The sequence below is a fragment of the Grus americana genome, chromosome 2 (genome assembly GCF_028858705.1).
Source record: "Grus americana isolate bGruAme1 chromosome 2, bGruAme1.mat, whole genome shotgun sequence".
Lineage (NCBI taxonomy): Eukaryota > Metazoa > Chordata > Aves > Gruiformes > Gruidae > Grus > Grus americana.
Genome location: NC_072853.1, coordinates 8,952,955 through 8,980,097, shown reverse-complemented (window position 1 = coordinate 8,980,097; position 27,143 = coordinate 8,952,955). Strand labels below are relative to the sequence as shown.

The following is a 27,143-nucleotide window of genomic DNA, read 5'->3' as shown; positions in this document are numbered from 1 at the left end:
GTACTCCATACCAAGCCCTCCATTTTGTTATGCATTTGTTAGAGCAAAATTATTCTTTAGTACTTTGAATAGCCAGTCACACCTAACACTGGAGTGTGTTGTTTTTTCTTAAATAGTAGGCTGGAGTGGGAAAAAAATATCTCTGAGCACAAAAAGTAGGGAAGGGCAGAGATATGGGCAAAAGAAAAGATATCATTGATACAAGGGGTGACAAGAATATACTCCCACTGAGAAAGACTATTGTACTCCTGGTAAAACATTAAGAGACCAGACATTGCAAAGTTACAAATTTATTTGTTTTGAAATAAATACAAATACTTCATTAAGAAACTTTTCTTGATAGACTTTACACAATAGCTTTATTCTTTCTGGAAATTGTCTTTTCTTCCCACAAACTGTTACGGATATTCTACACAAGAGCTGAAGTTAGTCAATAAAGTAACCTAGATGGTGTTCTTCTGAACAAGCAATCCCAAAGTATTAACATTTGCTATTTGACTGCTCAGCATTTGAGTCTTCTTGTTTGTGTGAGGACTGCAATGCAGCAGGTATGCACTGGAGCTCAGGAAATCCTGTCCCACTACCTATAAAAGGACAAACTTAAGAACACCCAACTGTGAAAATCTGACTGTCAGAAAGGTATCAAGCCACTAGCATCAACAAAAGTAACCCAAGGTATCGGGAGGCTATGTAAAGATGCAGAACCAGCAGATCATTACATTTATGCAATCATTAAACGCTGTATTTCAGATAGTGTTGCTGCTCCACCGCTTTGTGGAATACACACACTTCTCAGCACCAGTGAGATCTCAGAGTTTCAAATCTAGTAATTAGTGGCAGTTGAATGTACAGTATCTAATTACATGCCATCCCACAGTTATTCATCTCTCCTGACAAAGAACAGCTGGATCTGGCTTTGCTTACAGAATTCCGAATTTATCACAATTGTGCTGGACACAAAAAACTTGAGCTGCAAAGATAAGAAGCTGTCTGAAGGAAAAATCAAGTTGTTTCCGCTTTGCTGGCATGTACGGCTACCCTATTTGTTACAACTACACCAACTTTTGCAGTATGGTAAACCCTTTGGCCCAAGATCCCAAAGAGGAAACGCTACCTTGCTTATTAAATTTAAATCCTGTCCTCATTTGGCTAAGCAGGTTTTAGGGTCGGGGGGGGGAGGAAAAGAAGACTGGAACTAAATCTCAAAAAAAGTGAAATAAAAAAGCTTAAAGATTTAGTTCGTCTCAGTCACATTAAAAACGCCTATTTTAGTAGTATATTATTGTACATAGGAAAACAGGCTTGAATACTAATGAATTAGAAGGCCTATATATGCACGATACATTAACTTCTCTATCATTTGAAGTCAAGCTATATACAATGAATTCAACTCCAGCTTCAACATGAGGCCATAACACATTTGTTTCATTTCCTTCTTTAAAAGCCATCCACAATAGTGATTTTTTTTTTCTCCCCCTCTTTGAAACTCATCTCAAATTGTGCCAGTTTACTTCAAGCGAATAAGAGATAAAGGGGCATGTAACAGCTTTGATTTTAAAGGAGGATATTAAGCAAGTCTGGTTTGACTCTGAAGTGTTTACAACCACATCAGCTTTTGGCAAGTATCCTTTAGAATTTGGCATCCATTGAAGGAGGGCACAATAGCAGCAACTGTCTGAGTTACAAGAATAACGACAGAGCAAATGAGATGCTTCTTTTCTTTGGTCCCTGTCAGACCCTGGTGAACAGAGTTCATCCTACAGAATAGCTTGAGATTAATACCAGTTATGTTTTTGTGATACGCAGGGGGCATCCATTACTTTTTCACACTGTGACCAGTTTGAAGCTCCCACAGCCATCTAACAGGACACTTCCATGGACTTGGGGCTTGATTGTTCAGCGTTGCTTGCCGAGTTTGGTGTCAGCTCGATGCGTGTGTCTGTGTGGGAGCGGTTCCTGGCACCGTCCCCGGTGTGGGATCGGCTCCTCGTTCCCTCCCCGGTGTGAGACCGGCTCCGTGTGCCTTCCCCGGTGTGAGACCGGCTCCTCTGTCCTTCCAACGAGGTTACGCTGGAGCCAGAAGCTGTGCGGGACCTCATCAGCCTGGTCATGCTAGCAGAGGGGACTGGAAGAAGAGTCTTTTGTTAATGCCTTGCTTCGGGGGTTTGGAAGGAAGCCCTTGCCTTCCTCTCCAGCCCCAACCACTCTTGGAGAAGCCATCAGGGTTGAGTACGTACTTTCCATGGTAGCTGCATGTGTACAAGTACCACTGCTCCAGGCACACAGTTAAGGACCCCAAATTACTAAGGTCAAATTGGTGGCCAGGCCTGAGGGATTCGAGGCAGGGCTTTACGGCATCTTGCTGTGGCTGCAGCAAGCCAGACGAAAACTAAAGAGGCTCATCAGACCTCCCGATACTTTCGGAGGTTTAACCTTTGCTGGCAGCCCAGGCCGGCAATGCACCTACACAACAGCACTTCTCAGAACCACATACATGGAGGACAAACAGCTACAAATTAAAGAAGTCTCTGAACTAACGAGGTTTTTGAATGTAGTGTGCAGCATGTGCATCTCTTGTGATGCAACGAGGGGACACTATTATAAATATCCACCTTAAAAATATCGACATAAAGTAAATCTGTCTACAAAGCTCTCTACTATTTAATAACATAATTTGGTCTGAAAACCCTTCACCCAGATGCCACAGGTGGGTTTTTTTTTTCCCCCTTGCAAATGCATATCCAACAGGGAAAAGATCACACATCTGGGATCATAAGACTCTGTGTGCTTAGATGCCCAGCAAACTTAGGTAGCCATTCCATAGAACCAATACTTACTGTATCCCATTCCCTGAACGAAGTATTTGAAAGCTTCTGCAAGCTTGGCAGGCTGCAAAAGAGAGTATTATTGTATGCAGTCCTCAGCAAGTTACATTACAATGTTATAGAAACCATAGATGCCTTATCTGAATAGAAACACCTTAAATATTCTCTGGGTTCTACTGAATGGCTGAAATTTTCACTTGCATGAGAAAATTCCACCATTCCCCTCCCTAGTGTGCTCCCCAGCCCCATCATTTTACCAGACACATCCATTTGAGAATGAGACTTCCAGAGAAGCGACTCAAGTGGTCTAAGCCCGACCCAAAACTTGGCTCGTGCAGATACTGGGGCAGATAAACCAAAGTCAAACAACTGGTCTCACAAGATATATGTGGCTTTTCATATAGAGTCGGTAATTCAGCAGTTCCAAGTCAGCAGAGAAGACTTTCAGCTAGTCAGAGCTGACAGTTATGTTTAGAGGGCAAAAGCACTCAGCAGGAACGCAGAAGCACAACTGCGTACAACTGACATTCTTGCAATGAGGCACTCGCTATTTTTCTCTGCTGCTGACAGTGGCCAAATAAACCTCAACCTCAATTGTTATCCTGGCAAATATTGCCTATATTTTTGTTATTTATTTTTTTTTTTATCTGAATCAGTTCAGGAAAAGGACTCTCGAAAGGGAACGATGTACACACTGCTTTGTGCCTTTAAAAAGCCTTTTCCCCCCTTCCCACCGTAAGGGCGCACACTGCCTGTGCAGGGACTTCTCAGTGGCAGGTAATTACAAATTCAGTTTTTTCCTTAAGTTCGAGAACATCACATTATATTGCTTAGAAATCTGTTTAGAAAACATCACATCCTGAAGCTGATTTACAAGTCAGCTGTTTTAGTGAAGCAACACTAGAACATAGGTGAATTTTAACTTTCCCAGCCCGGTTTTAATAGCAACCTTGAAATTTATGCCTAAATATATTTCAGAAACTCCAGTTCATTCTCAGTCAAGCCGGGTCAGTGTATGCAAGAACATAGTGTTGTTATTTCCTGCCTCCCACTTTCCTGATCTATACTATAAATAGTCCAAATAAGAATATGTTTTTAAAACACTAGTGCTCAAGCCTTAATCCATGTTAGCTTAGTAGACAGGCATAAAATAATACCTCCGCTTTCCCACCTCAGACCTTTACTTGGTTAAGACTTAATTAATGGAAATAATATCCCCTCCCAATCTTAATTTTGCGCTTCATTGGTCTTTAAAGAAAAAAGAAAGCTCAGATGACCGACTGACATCATTATTTGTGAAATCATAACCATCCTTCTGGCTAACGCTTGGGAACAGCAAGTACCCTACAGAAAAACACCCATTTGTTGCAGTCTGACACGCTGCAGAACAGGATTAGTAGGATTTCCAAAAGCCAAATCCTACCTGGGAAACTTGGGGGAGTCCACCGCAGTCAGCCATCTGAAACGGGAACAAAACCAGCCGGTTAGTGTAATGCCAGAGGAACTCATTTATGCTCAGGATATATTAAAATTACCTTTTTAGCTATCTGGCAGAAAAACATTTCCTTTTGTTGTGCGAGTAACACACACATAGCTGAAGGTATCAAAGTAAGCGGTTAAACTTTTAGAAAAGCTACGACTGCACCCCAGAAAACCCCAAAGTGTCTTGACCCTCAGGCAAAGCATTGGCTGGAGCTACAGATAAATGGGGTTTTTTTTTATGAGGCGGTGATTACCAGTTTCGTAGAAACTAGCCTATTAGTCCTGGTTACGAGTTCAGCTCTGAATTACAATAACGTGACTCAGTACTGACCTGAATGACAAACAGGGGAGAGAACAAACACCTAAACCTCAGAGATGAGAGGGAAAAACGCTTTGCTGAGATTGCGGATGGCAAGCATCAGCCTGACTTGCCAAGGGAAGCAGGGAAAGCCAAATTAGAAAAGCTATCTTGAGTGCATGCAATATTATTGGAGCACTTCATTTTTCCTGCCACTCCACCCCTCAAAGTCAACCCAACAAAAACAGTCCTGTTCCAAGAACACCACAAGCTGAAAACAGTTGAGTTGTAAATGACAGGAAACCCCAAATCCTATCTAGGATTAGTTAGCAGGAAAACAGGCCTGTAAGAATCTGGCATCAGCTGCATCCCTGGACTGAGCAAAGGCTGTCCACTGAGGGGGGATCTGAGATAGCGTCAGATTTTTTCTTAGTGTGAGTCTGCCACGTCCATGTGGTAGGTCAGCAGTGTAATTACTCAATGTTATGAGCAAAAAAAGCATTAAAAACCCATTGTTTATTATAATTTTCACTGATCAGCTCAATAAAGACAGATGCAGTAAAAGTTCCCTGCAGAAGCATGACCAAACTTGTTTCACCATTTGCATGCGATTGCACTCATTCCATTTTACTTCATCAGTAACGAGCTGAAGATCGCACCCATATTCTGAATGCCAAGTATCAGCCAAAGCTTTTGTATGATGTTTTGCTGTTTGGAAGTGCATTTTATCAGCTTTTTGAAAAATAAGAGAATCATTTCCAACAGTAAAATGTTCTGGACTGTGTCCTCATAAAAAGGCAGGATGACAAAACCGTGGCTGATAGATGATCTGTCTGTTCATCCAGCGCTACAGTGGAGGGACAGGCAGGCCCAGGAACAGAATGACTTGGTTTGCACTTCCACTCTACTGATGGCTTTTTTCAAACCTTTTGAAATACCTCAAGATCAACTTTGCCAGCTCCAGTAAAATTCACTACGGGTATGTGAAATACTGAGCGTTTCAAGTCTCACCCCTAGTGTTTTAAAATGGAGGAGCTGAAAAATTCCCTGGTGTTAACCTTGACAAGAAGCCCCTTCTCTCATTTACCCCACTAAAATACTCTTACCCTGAAGGGACCGCCTTTCCACGTCAGAACTGGATTCTCACCGTGTTATGTGTACTGCAGCAGATTGCTCTGGTTCTGCTGTTTTCGTCAATCCAGCTGATTTTAAATGAGAGGAATGTTTATTTAAAAAAAACCCAACAAACAGCTTGTGTTATTACCTTCAGAAGCGTGGTCCTTGTTGGGTCCAGCTTTGAGTTGCATTCAACCTGTATTAAGAAAGAGCAGCGTAAGGCATTATACTCAAAATTTTAATTATGATCTGGATGAAAACAGATTAAATATCTTGTTTCCTGGCTTAATACAGACTAAATTGGGTATCTTAGGCTTCTGTACAAAACCTCTATGTATACATATATACATCTTTAACCCAAGTAGGTCAGTTCGCATTTCTGACTGTATCCTTTTACAAACAAACCCATTAGTTGGGAATTTGAGGGTTTTTTTTTTTTTATCTGTTTCTGGGACTCCAGTGGCAATAAGTGTTGTTTATCTTGTGATTCGGGGTCATCTGGTAGCGTCCCAAGTGGTGATCAGCCATATGGCCAGCAGCCAGCAGACTGGGCATGCCCGTTAAGGCACAACATTTGAAGTCACCCAGTCATCTGGAGCGAGTTATAGTGGTCAAAGAGAAGCTCTTCGCTTCCATAGTGACCCAGGGCAGAGCTCCAACACCACAGAACAAGCTAAAATACCAGCAGCAGATTCCTCTCTAAAGGAAAATATTTGCGGTTCACTGGAACTGCTGTGGCGATTGTTCCTAACGCAGTAGCTATGAAATAATGGCGCACAGACAGAGGGGACAAACAGCGAGGAATTAACGGCAGCTCTCCCGCGGTCTGAAAGAGGAGAGCCAGCTCGGCTGGATCGATAGCCCCGAGGCTGCTGCACGGGCACGAGCTCTGCCGGCCTCGCACAGGTTCTTGGCTCGCCTGCCCGTAGGCACGATGGCAAAGACGGCTCGATATACACACCACGGCATCCACCGCCGGGGAGCTGTCGCCAACCACCAGGAGGACCGGGCATCTGCAAGGAAGCACACAGAAGTGGTATTATCTCTGTGATCTGGCCCAGACTTGCCCTAAGCTGCATTTTGTGTCACCGGAAGGATGAGACAGTTCAGTGTGTGAAAATGATTTGTTTTGTATTCCAGACACCTTGAATATCCATCAAATCCACTGTCTTAGCTGAAAATCCACTGACATGCTCTGACACCTCTGAGAGCCTGTCCTTTTCCCCATCTCGTAGCAATCAGCCAGATCCCAGTGCTCTTACTCCTTCTTTCAAAAGAAATCAAAAGCAAGCATCAGCATCAAAGTCTCACCCCCACCCCCTTGCCCCTGAGCTCCAACTTTTGGACCTGTCCATCCACTTTCAACCAGATTGGCAGAGGAGCAGAGTCTCAAAGTCTCCTGTGTGTAAACAGCAGCAGCTGAACAGAGAAGGACTTGAACTGTTTCATTGCACAAATTGCAGCATAAGTAAGAAGTTATTAGCAGAAGATCTGGCAGGTAGTCATTCTCATACCTGCTCCATCTTCCTGAACGTTTGTTGGTGGGTTTTTTCAATTGGTTTTGTTTATGTTTTCTTGTTTGCATAGGCATGGCTTAAGTGCATTCAGATCGATAGTTTCCATTAACTGGGACATATTTCCAGGGGAAGCTAAGTACATCTACTTTCCAAGTACTTCCTCTGTAAGCCTAAGTTTGCAGATACACAGTGACAGAAACTACTTAACTTCCCATTTCAGCTAATATGACTCTGACGTTTGAAGAGGGGAAGTTTTCCTAATGGCGGTCTGTGATGTGCAGTAACCTCTTATCTCCTAGACAAAGTTAGAAGATCCTTTTCTAGCACATAAGCATATTCAGCTACAGCTCTGCAATGCATATGCAGCGCACCCTCTTAGCTCACATCATGAACAGGGGAACTGGTAGGAAATAAAATACTTACTGAAGGGTGACAACATTTATTCCAGGAACAGGGCGTTCAATCTCTAAGTCTCGCCGACTGAAAAAAAAAGGAGGACAAAGGCTCTTGATACACTGAAATTTTACAGATACTTCCATATTCTTTTAGTTTAGAGGAAGCACACTCACATATGTTAATCTGATACAACTCCACAACTGATGGAGAACCACTTTAGCCTGCAGTATCAGTGGCCCAGTGTACCATCTATCTCCCCACACATGTACAACATCTTTCTCCCATAAGCAAACCACCTGAGGTCCCTAAAGGCACTGTCAAGCAGAACTTTGTACTGGGGCAACACAAGTAATTCCACCACACAAGTAATACCAGCTCTAAGAGCTGGATAGTCTCTTAAAACAGTTTCCAGTTAGAAATCAGGTAAATGTATTTACCTGTTGTAAGAGTTGATAAAGAGATGAAGGTTGGTTTGATTCATATCATTAATAATATGCTGACGGAAAGTTTGGATCAGGTCATGGTTGCTGTGAATCTCTTCCTATAGTGGAAACAGAATCATTCAGAATAGGGGCTATTTTCTGAAAGGATCTAAAGACACGGCACAGCAGTCGTGTATCAGACTCATATCTGCACAACATGAGTGCACCTTTAGGGAAGGGACAACTTCTAGCACCCAGTGGTGTCACCCAGAATTAACATTAGCCTCTGATTGCAGTACCATATTTTTTCGCTTTAAAACTTCAGTATGTTGTAATGTCAGGATCTTACAAGTGCAAAACATGTAGTTGTAGTGCAGATGGTTAGTCAGACAAGTGTAAGGTTTTAAAACAAAAAAAATTCAGGGTAAGCAGCTCGATAAATGTTTCCAGGGTAAAGCAGATGTTGAAAGCTTACAAACATATGTAATGTGGAACTCACTTTCACAACAGTAAATAACTAAGCTTCAAAGACTTCAATCACTAACATTTTCAAACAGTTTAGTTTTAAAGTCTTTATAGATTAGTTCCTTGTTTTGCTGTAATGGGGTTTTCCATTGCATTTACTAACAGTTTCAAGCACAGCAAAGTAGCCTCAGAAAACAGCGTATCACTTTCCAAAAAAGTAGGCTTGCACCGAAGAGCACCATTAGTACTAATAACCAGCTCTCCCAGAGTTACAAGTACATTATGGTATAAAAATCCGTGGGGTAATTCTGCTCAGAGCATGAGCACACACAATGCTTACACTCGTGTTTAAGTGTTGGCTGTCTACGCAGGGAGCTGCGCCTACTAGAGTTGTCAAAACTGAGATGCACTTGAGTTGTCAGGACACAGCGAGTCCCATGGCAGCAAAATACTGGGAACACAAGTATGAATCCTATCTCACAGTTTAACTTTGTACTGTGTTGTTGAAGCCAAGGCTTCTCCCCTCCTCCCAGCCCCAGGAGGTAAATACCGATGACTGAACACATCAGAGGAATCTTTTGAACATATTTACCTTTCCAAAAAGATGTGAAATGACCATGTCTGGTAAAGCATTTGTCCAACCTGAAATCTGAACAGCAAGATTATCTAAGTATCTGATACTAAACAATCCCTTAACAATTGAAACCTTTCAGTTACCCACAAGTAGACCAATGGATGTTTCTCTGCTGTCCTTATATGTACAATATCCTGGATTGATATTTACACACAGACAATTCAACTAGAATACCATTAGGTGTCTGAGTCCTTCTCATAGGATGTCTTTACTAATATAGTTATTTAGGGAACACACTACAGGTGGCATAAGTATATATGGCATCACTCCCCGCAACACTGCTGACAATACATTGGAGCTGGTACTTAAAGCTCATGTCCCAGAGTATGTGCTCTTGCTTTGGAAGGACAGAAGGATACAGGGCACCTGCTGTAGTCTGAAGGTCAGCAATACTTAAGAGAGGTGGAAGGCAGAGGCACAGATATGGAAGAATTTAATTACAGTGAGACATTGGGTGAGATAATCAAAATGGGTCAACTGGTACATCTCAATATAGAGGAGTTACTAAATACACTTCCAGATCAAACTTATCAAAATAAACTGGTGTGCAAAATTATTTTAAACTAAGCCTTGAAAGAATGTTACATCCCAGCTCTGAAAAGTTTGTGCTAGTATTATAAGGTTGTCATTACATTTAATATCATCCCAGACACTTACAATGGGTTGACTGTGTGGTTAAAAGATGACACACTAATTTTTGTACTTCTCAGATTGTTTATAACAACTACCATCCACTTAAACATGACCCTTAATGATACAAATTGCCTTCCATCAGTTTACCCCGAGAATGTTTTAACAGGTTAAAGCTGAGTGACATGCAATTTAACATTTCTACTTATTTAAATACATTCTGGTTCCAGGAAGATTTTTGAAACCAGTTCTCAGTGCCCGTTTTCCCTCATTGCAATCTTTCTTACAACTACAAAAGAAAACAGTTAACAGGAGCTTCTTTGTGTGTGAAGAGTTTCACTTAAAAGTCTGGTTGTACGGACAATCTGTCCACAGTTACCGTAGCTAATGTCCTTTTCTGAGTCCTTTTGGCATCTACGACTCAGATGACTGAAACCTGGAAAATGTTGTTCTGAACATTTTTCTGTGCTCTAGTCGCATTTTGGACTGTGCTGGTAAACAAAGCCATGGGCAAGAAAGAACTGACTGTTACAGTACGCTTCAAGTTTACTTGAAAGTTGTTTCCAAAACCACCTGGTGTCCAGGTTGAACCAGGTTTCCCCAGCAGTGATCAGCTCTTCAGAACTGTCCATACTCAGTAGCTCCATTATACCACGGGTATCTGTTTCCTCAAGGTACTTATTTTTATCGCTAGCCCTGCAGGAGGTATGTTTGTAAATGGAAGAATAAACCCCAAAGGAATTAGCCTGGGGTATTTTGTGTCTGCAGCCATGCCTTGACACACAAGCTGGCCCAGCTCCTCATGCTTGACAGCCTCTCAGTATGATTTATTTTTCTAACTTAAAGATGTTTACCTTAGTTGCTGCCCAGTCCATCCAACCTTCAGCACAAGGGTTTACATTAATGAGAACTAATCCCTCCACCATCTCTGCGTGGTTTAACTGCAAAAGAAAACGTTTAAGATTCATCACATATCCTTTGCAACTTGACGGTCAGCATAAAATTTAAATTAGCAAATTATCTCCTGGGGAGGAAGGCGGTAGGTCTAGTTCTATCTTGCACAAAAAAAGCATATGTATGGAAAAAAAATTTTCATTAAAGCAATTCAACTGAGCAGCTGGAGAACATTAAGATTTAACTTCTTCTCCACCCTCAGTTTAAATAGAGAACTCCCATTAAAAAAACCTTCTGCAAATTAACTGGGTAGAGCCCAGGCCTTAAAATGGAAAATCTAGGTCTTCTGGATTAGCTATCCCGCAGTTTGTGGTATTTCACTTAAAAGCTTAACTGCTTACTTAAATGGGCACGGCAGAGCGGGAATTATCTGCGCATGCCACAGGGGCAACACCGCGTCAGGGAAATCAGGTTCAAGGCTTTAGGGAAGCTCTACAAAACTTACAGCAAATCTGGTTAAGATGTAAGCACCGGCTCCAGTTCCCATTCCTATAACGGTCTTCAGCCTGCACAGCAATAAAACAGACAAATGAGTAAGACAGCACCGAAAATAAACAAACCCACATCAGCAGCCTTCCTCTTTCACACGCCAGTGTCTGCCTACAGAAGGGCGGGTGGCAGCTCGGGCAAACCGTGGACCCTCGGCAATGCCGCCGGTCCCAGTAAGGAGCTTGACATAGCAGCTGGTCTGTTTTTGGCAGATTTGCGGGACACTGGTCCTCGTGCGTTGCAGGGCAGACGCAATTCTCACTTATCTTTAAGTAAATATACTGACCAACCATAGCATTGTTCTGATTCTGGGAGGAAATGGTTAGTCTCTGCCAGAAAAGCTTTAAGATACAGCCCTGAAATCTGCAGCCTAAATACAAAGTTCCCCGTTCCCCCCTCCCCGGGCTCCCCCTGCCCTCCCCAGTACAGCTATCCAACTGGGATGCCGATTCCTCTCTAACAGGGGGCTGGCAGGGAAACCTCTCATGCTATCCAGCCACTGGGGCGATTAAGTTTAAACTTCATAACCAAACAGGGCAGAGACAAACCAAATATTTGCATTAACTGAAACTGGTTTTAAAGCATCGCCTTCGAGGTCTTAGAAAATACATGGAAGGGAAGACTAGACAAAACCACTCAGAAAAACAGGTTATACAATGCTTTTAGGAAAATACCTGAGGCTAGTTTTCATTCTCATTAGCAATATTAAATCAAGGCTTTGTCAGTACACTCCAGTTTAATTGATTGTCAAGGTACTGACATTATGTTAGCATTTTTTTCAGTGCAAGAGCAGAATTTGCAACCCTGTGCCTTACGTTAGGTGTTTCAAAAACACGTCTCTTAAGACAGTAAGATAAACTGGTCCAAGGTACTGTAACAGCTGGCTACAACTGAACAATGTCTGAACCGGGGTGTTGATCTGAGACTAAAACCCCCACCAGCAGTCCAGCCTGTCTAACCCTGAATGCCAGGAAAACTCCTTGGAGGTGTCCACCCACACTCTTCGTTGTGTACCAGGAGCACCAGCTCCGCAGAGGAGATGCCTTTCTCAGCTACCGCTCCTGCTAAAGCTAAGCTTTAAGGGAGGACACACACCTAATTTGTTGCAGGTAGACAAGAGGGGAATACTGCCACCAGGTCCTTCGACATCAGCGACCTGGCACCTGCACTTGGTAGTAGCAGAGGCTTAAGGAGGTCGGACTGACCCCCTATGACACTCAAGCCACAGTAACCAAACAGTGGGTGTCTTCAGATGGCACCATGGGTTTGGTTTTTTTCCTGCTAACCACACAGGAAAACGTGGGTTGTTAGTGGGAAGAACGGATTGTCCGTGCCCTGCCCCTGTGAGGGCGACGCATAGAAAGTACTGGAGGAAGCCCCTAAATTAGGCACAAGGGATTTCACTCAAAGTCGCTTCCTGTTTAAAAATAAACAGACATTTCAAAAAAGGCCAAAAAAATAACCTCTTTCAGAAACAAAGACAAAAGTGATCCGTCTATAACAGAGGATTAAAAACCAACCACAACTAGCACACAAAATGCCTGATGGCCAGCAAATATCTGCTCTGCCCTGCTCTTCTGGTGTGCCACGTAGAGAGAAGAATTAAGAAAATAAGTAAATAATTCTGTACTCACCCAAACTGTTTCAGGATTCCAGGAAGCATTTCGGCCAGCTGATCCATGGAGGGATACACATACCTACAACAAGTAGGTGTTTGTAGAGTTACTACACTTTCAGTAGAGTAGGTTGGGATATTTAGAGACACGGCGGTCACTGTAGATTTAATACCGAATGTGCTCATTACGAGATCTTTGACAGTATGAGCTGAATTTAAATCAGGAGCAAGCACAACCGAGTAATTTAGCAGGAATATGAGCATAATCTATATGGTACTTTATATGAGTTACTGGATGATAGATGTCTGGACTAGCTGAGAGCAAAACAGACCACAATGAATCTCTTCCAAGAAAAGTTAACACTTAAAACTTACGAAAAAGTTCGAACTTGAGTTTCCAACCACATTCACTATATTTGTACTTGTGGCCCACCACAAAAAAGTTTCCCCGTGTTGCAGAATGACAGACTGCAGCAGTGAGATCTAGATCTTTGGCAAATAGTTTGCGTGCCTGTTTTCAGGGACACACAAATTACCATAGGATAAATGGGGAGAGCTTTCTATTACTATTGATGGAGAAAATGAAGGCGTAGGAAGGGCTATGAAGCCGCTGAGGAAGTTCAATAAAAACAGGTATCAGTTAATGCTCCTAGTCTTCTGCAGAGCAGAAACAAGATTTTGAGGGAAGGAAATTGAGCAAAATCTCAACTGAGCAACACACGGGAAAAAATCCACCCAAAGTAGCTGGAGAACATCTGCTTAGGATGTATCCAAATCTCTGCTTCCCATCAGAACTACATCTGATGATGCTCTAGTTTAGTCTCCAAAATAAAACCAAACAAAAAAACAAACAGTGCAAAACTACTTGAAGTTATTTTCTTAGGATTTTCTTGTGTGGAAACTAAACCTTGTCATGACAAAAGCTAATGTCACTGCAACAGCTATGACTTAACCTGAGCACACTGGTCTCTCAGCTGGAGGGCTGGGACAGATAATACAGCTTCCTGTGCTGTCACCATGATGTTATTAACCAGTGGCCTTTACTGGCATAGACCATGACAGCTCACAACTCAGAAGCGCTAACGCTTGTTCAGGACATGAGGGTTAAGACACTTAAGAGCTCATGATTCAAACAAATACAAAGGGGAGTGACTGAAACAGCTTTGTAGGCTGCTCTGGTAGACAAGTGGGCCACTGCAGTTAACACTACTGAGAACCTGGCCCATCGTGACCTCCTCAGCATCAGACCAGCTTAAAAATTAAGAAGGGAAATAGACTGGCTCATGCAGTAAGAGTACATGTAAGCTTCTTAATACCTAGCTCTTACAGAACAACTGTTCCTTGCCTTGTACCATCCCCTCAGCATGGTAGCTGCTCCCTTCCTCAACCAAGCTGATTCCTATCTAAGGGGCATCTTAAGGCAAACCTGTCTTATTTGAACTAAATAGGACAAGCATTTTGGCAAAGACGGTACCCGTGGCACATACGGTTTCCAAGAATTATGGCATCATACATGATACAGAGTCAGGAGTATGCAGCAATCTATGATATTCCATGGAGGTACACCGCTTTGTTACTGTCAAACAACTTGGATTTTCCAGGTAGGTTATGAAGTTTACTTACTAACATCTACCACACCGTCATTTCATAAAAACCCATGGATTTAGGAAGGACATCATATGGTGGCTAATGCCTATCTTGTTTATAGTAACAATTTCATTTTGTATTTGTATTCAGGATGTCATTCCAAACCAGGTAACTCGATATTTAAATTGACAGATGTAGGCATCTGTCAAGGAGCTGCTTTACAAGCAGTCTAGTTATCAGAGATAACACACAAAATTACACAAAATTATAGCACAACAGAGCTCCCAGAACTCCGGTAACTTAGAGTGTCAGGATTTAAGTTCAAAAGCCAACTACTGTGTTTGCTGCAAGTGCTTTTTAATTAAATTTTAATTTAATTTAATCAAGAGTCTCTTTCCAGAAAGAGGATAACTGAAAGCACAGGCTGTTTCCCTGACAACTCACCCAGCTTGGAAAGACGGTGCTCCATCCTGCTGACCAGGTGCATCCACATGGCAGACTGCAAAGTGCTGGGTGATTTCCTGCATATCCTCAAAGTTGAAGAGAGGATTGAAGCAAGTTTTATCTTGAGAAGGAAAAGAAAATACCGAATAATTATGCTGAGGCGAAATAGTAAGTTTGCAGCTATAATAAAATCATTATTAACCTGTCCTGCAGGTTAATGAAAAGTTGGTTCAATCGGGTGAGCTATGTTATAGCCTGGGAAAAGTGGCAGTCCTTTATGTCTACCAGTAAAGCTCTGCTACAAAGCAACCTGTGCCAACTTGCTTTAATTCCTTGAATCAAAAAAGCCTGAACAGCTCCTTCCTCACAGCCAGCTAACGTTTATCCGTGTTATTTTGGTACCTGATGGAACTTTTTGCCTGGTACACCAAAATCTCAAAAAAATCTTTATGCAGTCACAAAGAATAAAAACGCAATAAAATGCAGTCAAGAGTATTCATCCCTGGTTTGGGCTTAGATTAAATCAGCCATTTACTTGTCCAGTCATTTTTCTTTGGATTGTGTCAAAACAGATGGAGGAAAAAAGTATCCAAGGCTGAGATTGTGACTTGTGCTTTTTGCCCAAATATTACAAGATAAACATTACACGATCGGCTGCTGCAGGCAGCTGAAGACAAAAACGTCCTTCTGGGATTCTCAGGGCTGTAGGCTCCCAACTTTGAGGTGATTTGATTTCTGATTTTCAAGCAATATTAGTGTGGAGAGAGGGTTAGCGTATTTTCCTCCTGGAGCGGAAAGCATGAATTCTGTAGCACCATCTTTGAGATGCCTGGAAAATAGTTCAATATTCTGTATGTGTTTCTGAATGTCCTCAAACTGCAGCATACAAGCAAAATCATTGCAGAATATAAAACATTTTTAGCTAAAGTCCACTTTAGGAGAATATGCAGGTTTGGGAAAAGGTTCCTCCTCCCCTTTCAGAGGGAGAGAAAGTCTATTCACCATAAAGAGAGAGTTTGTAACTCTAGGAAAAAAGTCTTATTCAGAGATGGGACCCAGATTAAGCTCTGCCCTGATCCACAGAAATTCCAAAATAAAGTCAGTTCCACAAAAACCACACAGGAAAACAGATTTTTTTTCTTATGAGTAATATCTGCCCCCCCCCCCCAGCAATAGCCAGACTTTAAAGATCTGCAGGTGTTTTAAAATGTAAATATTGGTAACTTGTGTGAAATAAGCAGCACTGGTGAAAAGACCAACTCCGATCTGGGTATTAGGTCATTATATTCTTGGATCTGACAGATAAGATAAAAAGGCACTTAAAGTTATTTTCTTAATATTGGTTGAGGACACAATGCCAGCCCTCGTTTCGTCATCCTGATTTGACGTGTAATTCATATCAGCCCCCGGCAGCACAAGGCTGGCTGTCAGACAGGAGCCTCAGCCAAAGCACCAGCAGCGGCGTTTTCAGTCCTGCTGGCAATACACCCTCAGCCAGCCCCTGCAGATGTTTTTATAGCATTTATACACAGTCACTGTGAGCTACCAGAGAATTTTTGCTCCTTTAAGTGAAATATTCCAATTATTTACTTTGGGAGGATAAAAAAAAATAATTGAGAATTAAACTTGCTGTAAGAGAGGAATTAGGTACCATCTAACAGATTGCAATGCAAATAAGTGAGCAAGGACCTGGGAAAGGTTTTCTAACCATTATCACCACTTCCACACCTTTAATTACGGCAGTAGTGTTAAAGAATCGGGCAATACCTGGCCTATTAAATAAAAAAATCTACTTACGATTCAGGCCGATGTCATGGTAGGTGAGGATAGCCGGCCGGTTCCCTCTGGGAGTCCCACACATGGTGACATGGACCGAGCCATGCAGAGTCTCCACATCTTGCTCCTGGCAAAGAACAGGAGGAATCTGTCAGCAGCTTGTCCGCCCGCTGCAGCAGACCTCTGTGTGGCCACGAGCACAGGTCCAGCCCAGCCAGGGTCTGCCCGCAGCCCCGGGGTCTCCGCAGTGCCCGTGCCAATGCACCCCGGTCTTCCCCAGGGTGGGGGCTCTCTGCTAATGATTTACATCCAGTTGTCGTCTACCCCAGTCCACAGCCAACTACAGAAGCACTTAAGCTGCTAGCTCTAACCAGATGCTGCGGGAACAGCTAAATAGTTTTTAGCCTCATTAAAAGGCGGCATAAGAAAAAAGAAAAAAAAAAGCAGTTTGGTGCAATGACACCTAAAATAACGACAGCTTACAACTACGACCAGCGGCATTTGCAAAAGTGCAAGTTGTCAAAAGAAAATAATTCTGTTTTCTTGGAAAAAGGACTTTAACTCAGCACATAACTACTATTCCCCAAAGAAAGCAGTATTAAGTAGCCTGTATTCGCCATGAGGACTTATCACACTGTGAGGCCTTGTGATTACAGTAGCCTTCCCCAGTAAACACGACAGCCGCATGTGCTGGCTTTATGGATTGATACGTGTAGACCTGAGCATAAACCCCAAGACGTCAAAAGTTTGCGACAGAACAGCATTTCCACAACGTTGTTGTTATGACGATCAGAGAAAAAAAATTAAGAAGTATACTGCTTGACATAACAGGAGTTTGTGCTATTTAACAATCTTAAAGCTAAGGACACCTTTATTATCAAATCAAAGACCCCCTGAGTACCATCTTTTATTTGTTGGATGTCTGTTGTTAGATGTGACTTGGGTTGTACTAACATCCACATGGAACAGCTTTTTGTTTCTTTTACACTTGAACTTCAGATGGGCATAAACAATTTGTTATTTTGCCAACATGTATAAAGAGAATCACAAAACAGCAGTTATTTTTAACACAGTACTGATGCACTCGCATAACTGTCAAGACAGTATATCGTTAGTAGCCAGTCCTGGAATTTCACCGGAGTATTTGCTGTGCAGGACGCAGATACCCACGTTGTTCAGCACAGCGCACTGTCTGCTGCTGCTGGGCTTGCTCCGTGCAGTAATGCCCAGAGCCAAAGTCCAAGTTAAATTCAATTCTATTAAAGATTATGCCGTAGAAATCAGGAGCATACAGCCTCTGTGAAAACCTTTGCAGAGCAAAACCCAAAAGCTCTTCAGAGATCAGAGGTAGTAATTTGATCTAAATCTCAGTTCCTTAATTTGATACATGGAATACACCACACATTTTGTTGAAAATAAGGACGCCAGGCAACACCGTTCCACATTTCACCTATTTTCCTTGCAATCACACTTTTACATCAGTTTTAAGTTACAATTACAGCAACGAAGCAAGATCCTACACACACTTGTGCGCCAGGCAAGCCGAGTATCGCTGCTATCTGAACTACACTCCATTGAAACACTAATTTTCAGCTTTTATGTCTCCTTAGAGATTCAATTCTCTGCATACTCACTGCATTATTTAGCAGGTAAGCTGTATCTTCCACATCCAGCACCATCTTTAGGCAAAACAGGGTGATAAATTCAGCAAGTCAGAGGACAGTAGCTGGTTTCTACTTTGTCCCAGTAGGAAAGTGGGTTATATAGACGAGTTGCTAACCTGCGCAGGCTTATGACTCCCACAACGCCCAGCTAGAAAACCCAAACCAGACTAATTCATGAGGACGTCATTCTTAAATAGGATTTGAGTCAGGTTTGACCAGGAGAAGTACTTATTCAACAGAGCTCAGACATCAAAGATGAACTAAGTCTCTGTCACACAGTGTACAAAGTGCCAAATTTAAAACCTGGGAATTAGTACAATCTTTCCTGTTGCTGTTTCTATCAGGTTTTGATAAGTTTAGCTTCATTTCAGATTTTGTTATCTCAAATGCTAGAACACCCTGAACTTATTTGAAATTAAATCAGAAGCAAGTTCTTTCCTAAAAGTCAAGGCTAAAGTTTCCAGTGAGAACACAAAAGACTTTGAAAAATTAGTGTAAGTCAGAATGATTCTCCACAACAAAAATGAGGACTTTAAATGTTTGAAATCTAGTATTTTCTAACTAGATAAGCAACATTCAGTCTAAAGTATTCCTACATCAGTCACACTAATGTTATTATATGTTTCATTTCTGGCAGAAAATTGTATTGTACTGACTATACATTCATTATACAATACTCCAGAAGAGGTTTGCAATAGCAATAGATAGCACTTAATCATAACAGCAATTAATAATAATAGTAGAAAATAATATTTTCCACATTCTATCTTCCTTCTGTACTTCAATAATTTTTGATACAAAGCATAAAAATTGATAGTTTGGCAGCTTAAGACCAGTAATGAGCATAAGCTATATTGTGTAACACACCTCCTGCTGAGTGTGGAATATAGAAATTATTTCCTCCTCACTTAGAGACTAATAGGCATTTTGTATCATCAGATTTTTATTGCTAGATCCTTTCAGTAACAGCACTGAAAACCTAGAATGTGTTTTCTTAGGAGGGACCACCTTTCAAGATTTGGGATCTTCCTCCTTTGTGCATAAAAAAAAAAAACCTGTCCATAGTAGATAAAGCCAGACCCTTGAACCTGCACATCCCACTGACCTCCACAGCTAATTCTTCTGGAACTAGAAGCCTGAGTCTAGTTCAAACTCAGTGCCAACTAAAAATAGTTCAGAGACGACTGGTGACTGTAGTCCTAATTACTAGCATAAATCAGTCAGTTTAACAATTGGTTTAATTCCTCATTATCTTCACAGTAGGACTCCCCTACTTCAAGTGGGTTGTGCTATTTTCCATTAGCATGAATTCTTATCGACAAATACCCAAAAGTTTCTTCTAAAAACCAATCAATTCAGACCAGTTTCTTTGGTGACATCAAACCAACAACTTCACATCCCTATTGATCCTATTAAAGATCAAGAGATTTGTCTACGTGATGTAGGGATGGATGTTTTCAAAACGCAGAGCACTGAAAACAGATGGCAGCACATCCCAATCAACATCAACATTATAGTAAGAGGCTCTTCACCAACTGATTTGTATTAAAACACTATCTTGGAAAAAAAATCCAAGGTACGCTAATCCGATAGAAGGATAAAGACAGGCACACCATCTGTTCACATCTCTCACTTTAACAGAGGTGCAGTCTTATCTTAGTGCCCTAAAAACACACACGAAAATACTTCCGATACGTGCAATTTAAGAGAGGCTATCGTAGTTTGCAGGAGCTGATCCATTCTAAAGTAGATTTTATTTTTGGGTCAAGTGACTTTTTTTGGTGTTTTGTCATGAGGTTAGAGCCAATGTGTAAGTCCATAACACAGGAGAGCTCATTCCTTCCTTCCTCTCTCTACCTTGGCTAAGACAGATGTGGATTGAGGAACATGTTTAAGACCAGGTTGTTTTCTGAAGTATGGGGTATGCAATCAAAACGCTTCAGATATCTAAAAAAGGAAAACCACACACACTGCACATTTTGCTAAAAAATATAACATTTTGTGATTTCAGTAAAATAATGCCTTCCATCAAGATTATTTTAAAGCTTTCAGATATATTTAATCCTCAATTACCATCTCATGCTTTTATTTTAATTTATAATATTATGCCTGTTAAATATACCTCCCTTCTCTTGCCTCAGAACTGAGGAAGAGCTTTTAAAGAGGATTTAAATCACTTAAATTGGTAGGAGACAGTATATTTTAAGTATTTTAAATTTCTCAAGTAATATGAATTAATACCTGCGTATGCTATTTTTCACTTCTTTTTAAAAAATCTTGAAGATCAAAAATATTTGAGCTTTTAATGTGGTATTGAATTGTTGGGTTTCAAATCCCCTTTTCCCTGGAGTTATTTAGCATTTTCCCCCTAGCTTTTTTTATTCTAAAATAGTTATTTTAATTCATCTTATGTTCTTCTGTTCTTCTAAAACCCCAATGCCCACCATTCCAGCTATTTTTCTTTTTTTTTTTTTTGTTAAGACTTCTATTTTAAATTAGCAGTAGTAAGAAAAAGGCTCCCCAATCCAGGCTCTGAGTTGGGTCCATTAATAAGTACGATAACTGTAGATGTAAATGTAAGTGACTCTGCTAAGATGGAAGCCAGTAACAAAACTTTGGTGCAGGAACTGAAGCAGATTATTGCAACAGTTCTGCCCAGGGATTCTTCCTAGTCCGATTAGCACTGAGTCACACTGCTCTGCAAAAGCTCAAAACCACCACCGCTTCCATCCTTTTCCTTCAGAGACCTAAAAGGATGAGGAAATTCGTATAACATGCTGCAAAGCCCCAAACTGCATCTGCACGATGCCCACCCCATCGTGCCATGAGGAGCAGCAGATTGGTCTCCTGTTGCAAGGCGGCTCTTTCCTTCGACTGCGTGCAGGAGGAGGAGGAGGAAGGAAAGCAGAAATGGTCCTTGCGTGGCAGTGGATATAGATGGCCGCGCGCCACGAATTGCAAGGGACAAACTCATTTCTGCCACTTACAGCTGCCACATGGCTCGGAAAGTTTTCCTTAGTAATTGAGAAAGCAGTCTCCTGATGGACTGCTCTCTTCTGAAACACAAAGCTCAGAATTACATACAGCGACGAGGAGCCGGCTCTCCATCCGCTCCAAAGCTACGAAGCTTGAGAACAGGCAAATACATCAAACTGAAAATACAATTAAAATGTGGTTGGCATTAAGCCAACATAAAGCAGCACAGGGCACACTGTGCTGCACCAGTTTATCATTAATTGTGCTAAAACAGGTTCGATCAGGAACACTCCCCTTCTTGGGAGGCAGGAGACCTTCACTTAAAAATCTTAAAAAAAGAAAAAGAGAAATTTTCAGGTAGGTGCCACAGACAGACAGACATACAGTGCTGACTAGAGGTAGTTCAGAGCTGTCAGTTCTTCCTTCTCTCGTTTTGACCTTCCCCTAGTAACTCCATGAAAGCTTTCCTCCAGAGAACAACAACATACACATCTCGCAATGTGTGCTTTCAGAAGGGCGGTATCGCACGATACAATGACTGACTTCAAAAATGGGAAAGTACGGTTAACTCAAGTCTGTCTAAAACAGCATGTGAAATAAGAGTCTATCTCTTTCCAAATCTGAATAACTAGATAAAACTTATTCTTGGAACCAACACACCTCCCAGGCAGTCACTACTTTTTTTACTAGCAGCAGAAACACGGTTCTTAACTGAACACTGCATAACTTGTCCTCGAAAGGGCAGAGCACGTTGCAAGCAACACAGTGGACATGCGCATCCACACACGTGCACTAAATAAGGACCTCCAGCCTGCCAAGTGCTGATCATCTCCTCTCCTGGTCAGGTCCATCCTCTTCCCAAGTGTGGCTCATGGGACAGGTTGCTCATTAGAGCACACGAATTTCGGTGTCGGCCCCGAGTGACCTTTGGTCACTCGGGGCCGACACCGAAATTCGTGTGCTCCAGGGCCACTCATGAACTTCTCCAATGAACTGAGCAATTGAGGCTCTCTCAACAGCTCCAAACCACCTTTTTCATAAATCAACCACAGAAGAACTTAAAGACACATAGGTAGGGGACTTGTGGTTTTAAGGACCAAAGCTAAGCCTCCTTTGCAGCGGCAGTTCTTAACGTAACGGCTTGAGACCGTTCTGCCGCATTTTTCCTTCCTGAACTAGAACAGCCAAAGATTAAACTCGAAGAAAGAAAGATCATTAAAAAAATAAGAGCTGGCAGAACAGGGCTAAATGACAAGAACCGTTGGTCTGGATTAGCGACAGTTAATCCAAAACATGCAAAAAAAAATCCAAAAAAGCTTAGAGAATTTGATCTTGCAAGTTAAAAAAAATAATCTATATATACACACATGGTTTACAAACCAAGCAAATTTATTCCAAGAATAGAAATGAAATATGGGTCACTCCTGGATTCTTAATCAAAATACTGCAGTATTCCTGTTAGCAGACTTAATCTGGGATTCAGATTTATTTAGAACAAGTGATCAATCTGGACCCAAACAGAAAGCTTCTCCCATGCTGTGCAGAGTCCTGCAGGAAGCCGCATGATGACAACTTGAACTTACATTTATCAAGACTTCAGGCAGTAGATTTCATCATTAGAGAGAATGAGGGGGAAGATGCAGAATTAATGTAAACTACAGGTTTACTACAGAAATAAAAGCCATTGAAAGATAATAAAGGTGTTTGAGATCACCGTCTCCATTTCCAGGGAAAAGGCTGCTGAGTTTGTGTTGGATTTTTAACCAATTTGTACAGCATTGAATAAAAATATAGACAGGTGCAAATAAAAATATAGACAGGTGCAAATAAAGTGCAACATGCCACAATGCACAGAAGGGTTATTTCCTCCAAGGACCTCTGCCTGCACATTCAGGAGACTAGAACAATTTAATAGCTTTCCTTATTCCTGCACAACCTCCCTCGCTCCACCTCCTTGATAAAAATAAGACACCCGTCGAGCCTCTTTTCCCAGCACGTACTGCTTCCCGTCCTCAGCGATGGGAATTCACCGCTCGCTCTTTCAGGGAGGCAGGTACAACCTCGCCGGTCTCCCTCCCAGTTCAGCCCAGCCTGACTCCGACAGCCGCGCATCTCCTTAATCTCATCTGAAGAACAACTGAGGACAAACTTCTCAGTCAGAAGCCCAAATGGCAATAAAATAATATACGAGAGGAGCTAAGAGTTATGAAATCACCTCTCAAAAGCACAACACACGGAGAAAGTGTAAAGCCACCATTTGACCCAGTGGTGTGCTTTATGAACTCTTATGTTCTGGCTGTAAATACACATACGGAAACTACCAGCGTTAGGGGCAAAACTGATGGCTTAGCGCCTTCCACCATTCCACAGGCTCCAGGAATCTTTTGGAAACTTTCAATGGCATAACGGGATACATCGAGAGGGACATTTCCTCCGAGGAAATGCATGCACACCACTTATGAAAGCAAATTAATAGGGGAAAGCGTGTGTTTATGTGGGAGGGGAATATTTTGCTTTCACTGCCACTGCAGAAGAATTTCATTCTCTTAGCAAGAATAGAGCTGCTTGCAATTCTGCCACCTCTTTTGGATGAAACTCTCTCAGCTTCAGTCTGAAAAGACCTCCTGCAGTCCCCTTCACATCGCTGCGTCACAGCCCCATTCAGACCCCTCTCCCACAGTAACAGTATTTCTGGTGAGCAGTCAGTCACTTCTCATTTTGCTGTTTTCTCAAATGTCAATTCAGTTTCCCCTTTTACCAAAAAAAAAAAAAAAAGAGAAGAATAGCTTTACTTGCCTGAACATCAAAGTCTGGAAGGAGGCGAGTGATTGCCTGTGAAGAGATTTTGAAGTGTTAATGCAGGTAACTTCGGCAGCTACAGAAATCTTTAGTCAATGAAAACCTTTATTCAATGAAAACTCTCTTGCTGAACACCAAAATTCACCCAAGAGCTTTTACTCACTAATCTTCATGCAGAACATTAAAGCAGTAAAATACTAGATTATAGGCCAACAAAATAAAGCACAAAAGGTGGTGCATCTTCAGTTACTGTTAAATCACTGGACGAGTCGAAGCAGGAAAGCACTGAACTAGCCATTGCTACTACTGACGAGCTTCTATGTCTGTCTAGGATCTCCACCAGAAAAGGAGTCCGGTGACATCCTCCCCATCTCCAATAGTCTAAAAGGCTCCTAACTTCAAAGGAAGAAGTGTCTTACAGTCACCTCCTTTTATTAAAATACAAGGAAGAAATCAAGCTCATGTTTCCAGTGGAGGACTGCAAACAGAGGGAAGAGCAGCCAAACCAACACTTGTTGTGCTGCAGAGTACGACAGAGAAGCCCAAGCTTGAGGAAGAAGTATAGAGATAAAAAGCTTAGGATCTGGCAGGGAGGTCACACAGCCCCAGAAGCCCAGGTAAATTTAGGTTGGAAGACATCAGAAATAATAGAGCTGCTGTTTTAGGCAATACTGTCTCAGATGGCAGACCCCCAAGCTTTGCAGTCCAACCTGTAATTATGACGGGGCTCAAGAGCCTTGACCTTTAGGTAATTAAGCAACATCTTATGTATATGAACAGGTATCTAAAGAGCTGACTGAGCTTGTGGAAGTTATTTTATACAGCCTGAGCTTTAGACAATCTGCTTTTTTTTTAATCTTACTATACTGTTGGTCTCATGACCTTTTAAACATAGCTAGTTTCATACACTGGTGTTCCAGTGGGGTCTAGAGTTGAAAGAAGTAAGTAGGTACGGCATCTGTCTAGAGGGCGTATGAAACAAGGCTCCATCACTGTCCAGGAACGAAGACTCAGCTGTAGAAGAAACCTAGGCACAACAAGCCCTGATGCAACTGCTACCCTTAGTACGTACTGAGCGTCCATCAGGGCAATCTTTTCCACTTTCTAAAAATATATTAAATAACTTCCTTCACTCTATGTTAAGAATGGCCACAGAGGAAATCAAACTCTCCGCTAGTTTGCCCACGCAGACAAAACTTAAGGTAACATTATGAATAAAAGCTTATAGGTTTAATTGTCAAGATACCAACTTTTGATCTGCGTGCTGCAGAAACCCAGGAAGTTAATTAAGTTTTTAAAGATATTTCCAAACTTTAAAGCAAAGGCGTTTCAGTACCCATAGGACTTCTGCTTAGTATCTGCTTCGCTTTGCTACAACTGAACAATATTGGCATTAAAAAGGGATCTTAGTTTCTGAAAAGTTTGAGTGCTGCATTCACTGGTATCCAAACAAGCTCTGCTTTCATGAAATGTCCTTGGCAAAGGAGCTGTGTTTAAAGTTTTTCTAGCCATTTCACTGCAGTCACAAGTGGAAATGATTTTCTGAAGTGTTTACTCAAAAGAGGTAAGGAATAAAAAAGAAAGTAGCAGATAGAGCAACAAATAGTTCTAGTGTTAAAAAAAACAGAAAAAAACCCAACCTGTTTATATACATCATTGTCAAGAATTACAATCATTGGGAACAAAAGAAAAATCTTAGTTTTGATTCAGGAAAAAAAACCTGAGAAGTTCCTCCACATATTACAGTGAACTATTTGCCAAGAACATACCAAAGCACGGAGTATTGCCACCATCGGACAGAGTCAAACAGCCACTGTGGGCAGATTTTTGGAGCAAAATGGTGCAAAACCAAATGGAAAGAAGTACAACAGGATTAAGCAAAAAAAAGAAAAAAAAAAAAGGCTGAAGATGTTTCTATGCTGCAACCCGGAGGAACGGCTGCGGTTTGCGCGCACCCAGCTGGCTGCAGAGCTGGTAGCAGTTTGGCTGTAACTCACAGCTCAGTGCAGCTGAGTGAGGAGAGGACTACGTGGGGCAGAGTCGCATCTCCAGACCCAGATGTGCCCAGAGGAAAAGCAGAGGCTCTCTCTGTGCCTCCTTGAAAGGTAGCTAACAGAGCTACATTTCTCTACATTGAGAAATCTATAGGTATGGATGGTTCTACATGAGATCACCCAACTGACAACATTCAAAATAGCTGAAGACACACGGAGCTGTCATTATTCAGAAAAGTGTCACCACCAGATTAACACTAGAGAAAAGTAAAAATAAAGACTGAGAAAGACCAAATAACTAAGGTTCAGTTTTGTATCATCAAAAAAACCCACCCTCTTATTCCATCTCCAGTTCCTCTTACTTGTTTCTTCTGTACAGTATGTTAGAATTAATCTAAGAACACACGTGCAGTTCCAACGGCAGCCCTGAAATAAACCACACAAGCACTAAAAAGCTGTAAAATCATTACCTCCTCCTTCTCCACCAGAGGTTTCACCTCTGCAAGGTGAGCATCCTGGAACTCTGTTGACATGGTCAGTAGCTGATATCTGCAGAGATGAAAAAAGATTTGTTCTCAGCTTGCATCAAAGATTAAATACAGGAACAAGATCCTGCTCCACCCACCCCCCCACCGACCCACTGTCTCAGGTTATAGTTTAAAAGATCTTTGCAAGAAGGTTATGAATCTCTTGTAAAATGCCTCCCCGGGTTATTTATATACACACTCCTGCACAATATGAGATTAAAGACATGTTAAGGCTGCAAGATCAAACAAAAGTTTAGCAGCTTTAAAATGGAGAATCCTGAAGGAAACGGGGCGGGGGCCAGCACAGAGCCACGGACGCTGTCATTTCACGGGTGAAAGGGGCATAGCCAAATCTGCACAACCACCTTCTCCTGAAGTTAGCTTGAATACTTGTCTCTGAATTTATTTACTAATTTTTTATGGAGGCTCCCTCTCCATCCCCCAGATCTTTACTGTAGGAAAACTGAACCAGACACTCATTAGCCCCATTTTACTCTCAGATCAATGTGCTCCATTCTTTGGGACAGAAACAC

The 27,143-nt window shown here is 41.8% G+C and overlaps 1 protein-coding gene across 1 annotated transcript in view; it reads right to left on the bottom strand.

The window, feature by feature from the left end:
- Positions 1-274: 274 nt before the first annotated feature.
- NDRG1 (N-myc downstream regulated 1) overlaps positions 275-27,143 on the bottom strand; it is a 40,219-nt gene continuing 13,350 nt past the window's right edge. Inside the window, exons 2-16 of the mRNA XM_054814084.1 lie at positions 26,554-26,632; positions 24,087-24,122; positions 16,672-16,777; positions 14,875-14,995; positions 12,863-12,925; positions 11,185-11,245; positions 10,640-10,726; positions 9,114-9,170; positions 8,072-8,175; positions 7,662-7,718; positions 6,683-6,734; positions 5,870-5,917; positions 4,249-4,284; positions 2,838-2,889; positions 275-2,125 (exon numbers count right to left, since the gene is read on the bottom strand). Of these exons, the coding sequence (XP_054670059.1) occupies positions 1,860-2,125; positions 2,838-2,889; positions 4,249-4,284; positions 5,870-5,917; positions 6,683-6,734; positions 7,662-7,718; positions 8,072-8,175; positions 9,114-9,170; positions 10,640-10,726; positions 11,185-11,245; positions 12,863-12,925; positions 14,875-14,995; positions 16,672-16,777; positions 24,087-24,122; positions 26,554-26,616 (1,209 nt within the window). The 5' untranslated portion in view covers positions 26,617-26,632 and the 3' untranslated portion in view covers positions 275-1,859. The remainder of the gene's footprint in view (positions 2,126-2,837; positions 2,890-4,248; positions 4,285-5,869; positions 5,918-6,682; positions 6,735-7,661; positions 7,719-8,071; positions 8,176-9,113; positions 9,171-10,639; positions 10,727-11,184; positions 11,246-12,862; positions 12,926-14,874; positions 14,996-16,671; positions 16,778-24,086; positions 24,123-26,553; positions 26,633-27,143) is intronic.